The sequence below is a fragment of the Sinocyclocheilus grahami genome, unplaced genomic scaffold, assembly GCF_001515645.1.
Source record: "Sinocyclocheilus grahami isolate Dianchi unplaced genomic scaffold, SAMN03320097.WGS_v1.1 scaffold252.1, whole genome shotgun sequence".
Classification (NCBI taxonomy): Eukaryota; Metazoa; Chordata; class Actinopteri; order Cypriniformes; family Cyprinidae; genus Sinocyclocheilus; species Sinocyclocheilus grahami.
In genome coordinates, this window is record NW_015505431.1 from 1334355 (window position 1) to 1344809 (window position 10455).

The 10455-nt window shown below is 35.3% G+C and overlaps 1 protein-coding gene across 1 annotated transcript in view; it reads right to left on the minus strand.

Moving 5' to 3' along the window:
* The window catches only part of LOC107598548 (type II inositol 3,4-bisphosphate 4-phosphatase), a 164806-nt gene that overhangs the window by 115566 nt on the left and 38785 nt on the right, over nt 1-10455 (minus strand). The window contains exon 3 of the mRNA XM_016289922.1: nt 6190-6269. Within this exon, the coding sequence (XP_016145408.1) occupies nt 6190-6269 (80 nt within the window). The remainder of the gene's footprint in view (nt 1-6189; nt 6270-10455) is intronic.

Below are 10455 nucleotides of genomic sequence, written 5' to 3' on the forward strand. Positions count from 1 at the left end.
TGTGTATGTATATATATAGATATATATATATATATATATATATATATATATATATATATATATATATATATATATATTATATATATCAAATATATAATGCTAATTTAAAAAAAACATAATTGCACATATATTTGTTGCTATGATACAATTTCATAGACAGTTTTAAATATTGATGAACGATGAAAATTTTTTCACAATTTATCTGCAGGTGAATCAAAAATAGAAGCTGGATGAACTCTGGATGCTTTGGATCATCAGAAAGACAACTATACAACTGTAATACTACTACAAAATAATGCAAATAATTCATAATTATGGTCAGAAAAATTCACCAGGTACAGAAAAAAAAAATACATTAGTAATCTTACACCCTGATCTCACATATGATGAACATTTCATTTAGTGAAGAAGAAATGTGATTTGGAGTAAGAGTGAGCTGCTAACATTTAGAGGACGCTAGATTTCATTCGCCATGGGCACGGCACGTCTCTACCCATAAACTCCCAATCAATACTCAGACTGTAAAGTGATTGAATTCAAGACTCAAAGATCTCCAGTGCAGGCCGCTGTTTATTGCATCTAAGACTGCTTGGATAAGGATCTATAAATAACTGAATGTGTCATGATATAGAGAGAGGAAGAGATAAGCCAGAAATGAAAAGGTGACCTGCGAGGGGACGAAGAGAGGAAAGACAAGACTTCCTGAAACACAGTGCAGCAGAGCTGACAACTGTGTGAAAGGTCTCGGCCGGGTCGAGCAATAGAGTTGCAAACACACACTGCTTTCCTATTGTGTGCACAACAAAAACAACTGAAAAGCTTCTTTACCGCATAGACAGCAACAGAGAGTGCTGCTGATTATCAACAATCGAAGATAGAGAGCTCAAGAGTGCCAACGACTTTTTCAGCAGAAACTTTCTGAAAGTATTTTTCCCATACAAGAAATATATTGCAAATGCATTTCAGAAAATGAGTAATTTCTACACCAGAAATGAGTCATTTCTACACTGCAAATGATGCAATTGAAATCGTACAAAAAAACAAGGTAACAATTTATTTTACAGTGTCCTTGTTATACGTTACATGTACTTACTATTATAATAACAATAAATTATGTATAATTATATGCAAGTAACCCTAAGCCATACCCTAATCTCAACACTAACCATACAGTACATGTAGTTAACAAATATTACTAAATAATACTATTTATTAAATAATACCTAAATGTATAATTACACTGTAACAAGGACACCTTAAAATAAAGCTAAATCAAAATAAAATATAAAATATTCCATTATAAATGTAACTTGCAGTTATGCATTGAATAAGAATATATAATATAACAATATTTATAAAATTATAATGAGAACATAAAAATGACAATAAATTATTGGCTCCGAGTACACAATATTTTGTTGGATTTATTACGAAATATTCAAATATATTAATGATGACAGAATACAAATTCTCTTGAATAGCACCAAAAGCAATGCATAAACAAATACAATATATGGGGGTCCACATCAATTATGTAAGAGTTGTTGTAGCATTTAAACAGAAATAAAGATTTTGATTTCTGAAAATTTCTCACAAAACAAATATTTCATATTCTACACTATTTCTAGGTCCCTCTCAGGTAAATGAGAGCCATGACTCTTCATACACTGTAAAACAAATCAATAAGAATGATCAATAAAGTCATGGCAACACATGTTTTTCCATTACTTTAACCAAACTCTTTATATGAGTTATATGAAATTCAACTCTATCTTTAAGTCAGTTTAATATAATTTGAAAGTTGAAATGACTTGTACAGCCAATTTAATTAAACTTAAAAAAAGAAAGAAAGCAGCAACTGAACAAAGACCAAGTTTGATAAAACGTTTTTTAAAGTTGATTTGAAATTGGTGGAAACTTCTTACAGATAGTCCTACATTCTTCCATCGAAGCTCAAGATGCTCTTTGAAACAGAGCATGCTGAAGCTCCAGTACAGCTTTAATTAAAGCAGAAGAGACACAACCCAAAGACATTCACCTTCATTTTTAAATCCAACTTATACCATTTTACAATATGGCAAAATAGCTTCCCAGACTTTTGCACCCCATGTACTGTACGCCTTGCTGTATTACACAAGAGACAGCGCAGTCCTTTTGTACTTCTGCTGCTCCTCACCAAAGAGAAACGCTATTCTGAGCTTCAAGAGAGACACGAAGAACAACCAGCCACCGACAGCACATCAGAACAAACAACAAGAAGCAAGGGCCAGTGTCTACACCCTAACCTAACATGAACAATATGCCAAATAAAGAGAAACGATAATCAATATTAATACTAATTAGGCCTGGGCGATAAAACGGTATCGATATTTATCGACGGTACACCTTCTTCGATAACGATAGAAAAAATGTTCGATATGGCACACGATATAGGCACGTCCTATGAGTGACGCAGACAGCACACACAAACACGAACACATGCTGAATTGAGTGCTGTGCCTGCCTGTGATGAGGAGATTGTGAATAAAGAATGAATATTAGTCGAATTTTAAAATAAACATTTGCATTTGAATGTTAGGTGTGCGTCAGGGAGCATCATCAGTGGTGCGCAGATGCAGTGATGATGATGTAAGTGACCGTGTTGCATTTTAATGTTTTGTTAGTCTAGCCCACGAGACGCGCCGCTGCTGCGTTATTCATTCAAAATATTAGAGAAGTATAGAAACTCAATGCGGAGAAGATCTTGATTAGGTTAAAACTGAAACAAGCCATTCACACAGAACGCATATTCAGACAAATATGACTGCTGCACTCGCGTCTCACACAAGAGATGTATAGAAAGCCATGCAAAGTTAAAACAGAAAACACGTCACGAATTTGTGGAAGTTTATTCTTTTTCACTGCATCTCATATGTTTTTAAATGCAATCTGTGTGGCTGGCGCTTCGGCTCTTTGGATTAAGCAATGCATAAATACATGATGCTGTTTTGTTCATAATTGTTTATGCCATTTACAAAATTATATTTGAATTTTATTAGTTAATTTAATGCACAGTTTTTACAGACAGTTTTCTAGACAACTTAATAATGCACAGTTTTGATAGACAGTTATTTCCTTGAGTGTGCCCTCCTGTGGCCTCGGGAGACAAGTCAAAAGTTTCCTTAAAGGAGTCATATGATGTTGCTAAAAAGAACATTATTTTGTGTATTTGGTGTAATGAAATGTGTTTATGCGGTTTAAGGTTAAAAAAACACATTATTTTCCACATGCTGTACATTATTGTTTCTCCTCTATGCCCCGCCTTTCTGAAACGCATCGATTTTTACAAAGCTCATCGGTCTGAAAAAGCGAGGTGTGCTGTGATTGGCCAGCTATCCAGTGCGTTGTGATTGGCCGAATACCTCAAGCGTGAGATGGAAATGTTACGCCCCTTGCCATATTGGGATCAGCTCTAGGCATGACGAAGCAGATATTGTCCTCTTTTGGAAGACCAAACAGTAACAGAAGTAGTTTCGCTTTCACAACGAATCACACAGTGTCTTCACGACATGGCGGCGGCGGCAACAACAATACAGCGAGAATAAAAGTTAAGCCTTCTTTCTTTGCATGAACATTTGGGCGGCGTTATGCAAATCTTCCCACATCGTGACGTAGATATGTGGGGGCGTGTTAGAACGAGCCGTTTTAGGTAGGCGTGGCTGACTCTTAACTTTTATAAAGAATATCTCTTTGGATTTGAGACTTTAGTCTTTGCAACTTTACAGATCTTCTTTATGCACCAAGAGCTTGTAACACTCCAAAGAGAAAGCTAAAATTTTAATCGCATCATATGACCCCTTTAAAACCTATTTAATCTGCATATAAAACATTAGAAATTAGATATTGGTTTAATTTTAATTTTGTGTTTGATTGTTAAAACAAAAAATATTTGTTTTTTGTCTCAATGAATTACAGTGCAATTTACAATTTAAAAATACAGTGGTTAAATAAAAAAAAATATATATTGCTCTTTGTTTTAAAAAAGGTTATAAAAAATGTCAATAATCATCGATACCGAACGATATGAAACATTATATAGTTGATAAATTTTTTTAGCTATATCGCCCAGCCCTAATACTAATGTTGTAATGTGTGATGCAGTGTGCAGAGAATCCCTCCGGCTGTCACTCACAGTCCCAACACTATCAATCATGACCTCACACACAAAACACAGAAAGCTTTCTTCATTTTTACTGTCAAGGAGACTTATGAGGGCGCTCTTCATAGGCAGCAACCCAGAAAACAGCACTCCAACTTAGAAGACAGCCGTTTGGTAACTGCTGTCTACGTAAGCAGCTCACTAGGTTTTGGAGCAGATCCAGTGCGTCTGTGTTCACAGGACATAGTAACTGCACCGAAGCAGCTGTTTGAACACCGAATCATTTAGTGAATGACAACAAGGCAACAACGCTGTCGGTTTCCAGGTTTCTCTCAAGGCCCTGATGGCATGTTGCAGATGCTTAGGGATATGAATGTGTCTTGCCTGCACCGTCTGTAAAAATGTAGAATACCAATTTGTCATTTAATTGCCGCTTAAATATGATTTACAGTACATTTACAGGAACAAGTGCACTGGGAGGAGCACAAAGGTGATCACTGTTAATGAATCACACTTTGTGGGATTTGAACCTACAGTACAATCTTTTAGGTTGTACAACTAAAACTACTAGATAACTACTAAACCACACAACATCCTCTACCTGACTCTTTTCACAACACACTATACAACGGTCACATTTATCCACTTAACCAGCACTTAACTACCTAAATACTAGTATACAAATGGGATGGACGCTATTACTTAATTATTTTTTATTATTATATTAATATGAGTGCTGTCAAAATTAACGTGTTAACGCAGGCGATTCATTTGTCCATTTTAACAGTGTTAGAAATATTTAACGCATTAAGGATTCATCTATATTTAATTGAGAATTTAGTGTTTGATAACTTTATTCAATTTCTGTATATTTCCTACTTACTGAAGGGCACAGGTAAATATGACATTTATTATAGCGGGTTGATGTGAAGGTTGTTTTAAGTTCACTTAAATTAGAAGCTGTTTTTTTTTTAAAGTCTAATAAATGTTAAAATTGATAGCTTTCAATTATACTGTAATTTTGAATGGCTATAGTCAATGGTTAAGTATTAGGGAAAGAAAAGAACAATTTCTTAGAGACATCAGTAATATTGCTATCAGTGATACTGGCCTTCAGTCATAAAAAAAAGATGCCATTAAACAAATATTAAAAATATACTGTCTTTATGTTGTTTCTACATTCATTTGAAGATTGAATGTGAAATTATTGCAATAGAAATGTATATTTAAAAACTTTAATGTTAGGTGGGATTAATCGTGTTTATTAGCAAAAATTTTTGTCAATTGACAGCACTTATTGTCTATATAACGATAATTAATATAGTTATTTTTGTTGGAAGATTCAACAAAACAAATATGCATATATTTTTTTCTCAGAATTGAGACAGAAACTAAGAATTCTGACTTCCTTTCTCGCAATTCCAAAAAAAAGTTTTGTTTGTTTGTTTGTTTCTGCCACAGAATTAAAATTTTTGACTTACAATTTTAACTTTATATATTCTGAGAAAAAGTCAGAATTGTGAGATTAAAAGTCACAATTAGGCGGAAACGAGCTTCCATATAAAACAGACAGTTTTGACTTTAAATTCAATGGATGAGCCACATTTAAGACACAGCAGTTCTCTACACCTAACAAAACAACAAAACTCTACATGTCTTTACCAGTTTGGAACACGTCCTGCTCCGCATTTTCACTTTATTCCACATTCCTCAATGTGTAAATAACATAAATCTACCATGCTATAAATCGTCATGCCACCCTGCCCTACCGTACAATGCAAACTCAAGCTGTGCATTCATTGGACAATCAGATCGAGCTGTGCGGCAACTAAATATGTGCCAAATACAGGAGCAGATGGCCTGTTTTCTGCTGGAGTCTCAGTCCTGTTTGATCAGCTGTGTGTGCCTGACATCATCCACCTCCAGAGAGCTCATCACATGAGCACGAAACCCAGCAAATGAAGTTTACACATAAAAACCACAGCGCAGCCTCAATGAAGTCAGCGATGCAGACAATGATAAAACTCCCATCAGCCCACAATGCAACTCACCTCAGGCTGAGAGAAAGCTGCTGGTCCTTAGACTGGAGGAGATCGGCCACAGAGAAGCTGCTACTTCCCAAGAAGTTGCTCTAAAGAGAAAACACAGGAGAATGTGGTCATGACATGAATGCAGACGTCAACCAACTGTAGAACATGTGATAAACACATCCGGAGATCATCTTACATACGCTTTTCATTAAGGACGTCTCTATATCTAAACCGTTCTGCAACTTTCAGTTACAGCTGCTTTTTAAATTCCAAATCGATTCCTGAATTTGAATTGAGGTAGCAAATGGAATATAGAAATGTCATGTGAATTTTGAATGTAATGAAGCAGAATCAAAATTAAATGAAATTCTAAATAATATAAGTGTAATGTTTAACTAGAAAATGAAAAGTTCAAGACAATATTTGAATCCTGAAAAGAAAAAGAAAAAAAGTTTGAAGTGATTGAAGATTCATATACAAACAGAAAACTATAGAATGATATACAGACAGATATAATGATGGATGGAACAAGTGCCAGATAGAATGATAGATAGATAGAACAATACAAAGACAGACAGACAGACAGACAGATAGACAGATAGATAGATAGATAAATAGATAGATATGATGGTTTGCAGGGAATATTTTCATTCCTGTCACACAGTAATCATCTGCTCCTGGCCTGGAAACATGTTTGTGTGTTTATGCATGAATCCAGCAGCGGCAGTGAGCATGAATAAACACACAGTGCAGGAAAGAAGCCATCAATAAACACACAGAGTGGACAAGAGACAGATTGCTAGAGGAACAGGAATGGACTTCAAGAGTAAGAGAAAAGGAAAATGATGTAAGGGAACTATAGAAAAAGCAAAGTTTTGTCTTAAAAGCATGAGATGACAGACAGACAGACACTGACGGAGGCCGACAGACTATACTGAAAGCTCTAGGAGGAGTGACGGTTCAGAAATGTCTGGTCTCAGAAGGATGCAGCAGCTTAAACACAACTGCTTTGTTAAGCAACATAATGAGAAAACACAGACATAAATGTGGACTGGATGTGTTCATCACTCTGGTTTTGTTCCACTGAGAGAGAACCGGTCATAGCAAGGACATGCAGCCCTCAATTCAGCCTTAATTAGTAATTACAACACACACACACACACACACACACACACACACACACACACACACACACAAAGACAGAGACAGGAACCCCTGGACATTTTTCAAAAATTAATTACTGTGCTGCATTCTTCAGTGTAAAGACCCTGTGGAAGCCAAAACAGACTCTGATTTGGAAATGCTGTGGAACTGATTTATACATGAGTAAAATGGAGCTGAGAGTTTTTGTGCCGTTTTCACACCTGGCTGGTCTGGAGCGTTTGTTTCTCCCTTGGTTCGGACATATAAATATACATATACAAAGCTGTGTAGTAACTGATTACATGTAATCTGGATTATGTAATCAGATTACAAAAATTAAATACTTGTAAATAGAGTATATCACATTTTAAAATGCTTCTAATTAGATTACATTTTTGTTTAATTAAAACATGTTTATTAATGCGTGTTCATGTAATGCAGGGATTCCAAAACATTTTTGTCAGCCAAAGCCTTTTTTACAGTCTTTGCCTTTGACAAAAACGTACAGCATTCACTTGAAATATACCTAAGAAAGTTAATATATTTCACTAATTTAACAAGTTCTCTGATGTTGGTTAACGGTCACATCGACATGCAGGTAAACAAACAGTTCCATATTTACTGTTCAACTGTTTAATTTTGATAGTATATAAAACAGTTTTTATGTATTTACACTTTTATGACTGAATTAATTATTAGCTTTTTATCAACTATTAATTACAGTCATGGAAACCATGGTGTCGTGTAATGTTTAATGTATTTCATGATGTGGATGTATAAAAAAAATGGAATATATTTTCTTCCTCTTTGTTTTTTTTTATATATTGATGTGGTACATTTAATTGCAAGTTTAAAAAAACATAACATAAGTGGAAATACGGCGTATGGTTTGGCTCTGACAGCGATGTGGGGTAATTGGGAACAACAGTGCTTTTTCCTGAGCAGGAATTGGTTTGGCATCATCATCATTTCAATTCAGCTAAATAAGAAGGTCACCAGCCACTACACAGGAGGTTAAAACAGTGTGAGTGAGTAGTGATTTATTGATGTTTTACATGTGCTGAAAAGGTTATGGGCCAATTCACAGTATTAACAAAGACAAGGGATAATAGCTAAACCCTCTACATACACTTCAGAAGTATCAGCCTTATAGACACTCACAAATGCTCTTCTAGCTTGTCTTGGTCTATGTCTCTTTTGTAAAGATTGCAGTGCCTGAGGAACACAATCTCAGGCATCATTACTCCACAAAACCCTCTGAACAGTATGCTAAGTGCTAGAAAAAGATCAGTCATGCAACTCTGAAAAAACGCTGTCCGTGCAACAGAATCGGTTTCAGAGACTGAAGAGATAAAGGATAAACTAATGCAACCACTGAGACTAGTTGTCTGCATATATCTCTACATAAACCAAATAAACTCAATAAAACTGGTTGCAACTGTTCAAGCAGTTAAAATAAAACAGTAGAAGTAGTTTGGCTCCAGACAAAAGGCCTTAAATACACATTATAGTGATATATATTGTAGATACTGGTGCAGTACATGTCAGCATCATATGCAAATAGTTTAAATATAGAAAAAATATAATAATAACAGCAACATTTAAGTACAAAAGGTGAAAACAACCACCTCAGCAAGTGTGTAACCACTTTTCAGTTTATTTAATTCATTCTGGCATTTTATAACCTCTCATTTTATGAGATCTCTTGTATTATTTTGCTGTAAGTTTTTGGCCAAAGTGTGTTTTTCACGCCTTTCTACCCTATATACTTTTATTACGCAACAGTTCCTGAAAAACTACTGATTTTATCAACTTGAACAAAACTGAAAATCATTAAATATATGATCAGGGATTCTCAAAAGCAACATGAATCAAACATCAAAATCAACCTTTAGACCTTTAGCAAGCATTTGTTTTACTGATATGGCCACTATATATGTGATATATTTAGACAGGTAGGTGTTTAGGAAAGTGGTTTTAGTTTCTGTTAAGTGTTTTGGAAGCAAATAGCAAAACTCAAAAAATCTTTCACACCAGAAGGCCTTTAGTCCTGTTGTACTTTACTCTAGAAGCATATTTCTCTTGCTTTTCTTTTCCCTAGAGCACTTTTAAACAAACACACTCACAACAGTGTGAAATCTTGATAAGAAACCACCTGCAGCGTAAGGGTTTTCGCTTTGCTGTATTGTCTTTCTTTCTTCCTTCCTTCTTTCCGTGCTGAAGCTCTGAGGCGACTCATGAAGGACCAGACAACACCGCAGAAATAGTCTCAGTCTCAAGATGAGTCACATGCGAGAGCGTTTTTATCTTGTGTACTTTTCCAACTGCTGGTGGAGGAATTTTTCTGCTTTTAAAAGGCATCCTTTACACTGACCTCTTCTGCATGAACACTTCCTTCCTCAGCGCTTTCACGCTAACAGAGCAGCTTCTCAGGTGCATTGCAACATAGCAAAACCACACACACCCCTGCATATAGATACCCAAGAAAACAAAAAAACAACACCAGCTAGAACAAAAACCCCAAGCTATTGAAGCCCTTTATACTACAGACAAAACAGAGCATCTAAAAACCTGTTACAGCAATAAATGTGCTAGACACAAACAAACAGAGAAAAAGAGGAGAGGCAGCTCCTCATTTTCACCAACAGCTTTATAGTTCATAGCCAGAAGGAGCAGGACAATCTGCTCATCATTCAAGCAGACGAACATAATGAAACTTGATAAGCATTACCTGAAGGAAACAGCAGCATTTGGAAGGCAGCAAACGTGTTCTTGTTTAAGGTAAGTGTATGTGTATGTGTTAGTCTTTGATTCAGAGTGAATGAAATGCCGCATCAGAGACGCTTTATTGCTGTCATGTCACGCAGCACAGACACATCCAGGATCTGACCAGCAGCACATGGAAAACAACACATGGAACAATAAAGAGTTACATATATGCAAGGAAGACCAATCAGTGTGCATATAGATATCGCAATCACATCATCACAGTTGGATACATTTGGAATGCTGAAGATTCTATGAATGCAAGTCAATGGGAAATTTTAAAAGTATAATCCCAAATATTAAAAAAAAGAACAAAGCTTGCAAAAATACTTACACTATATATATATATATATATATATATATATATATATATATATA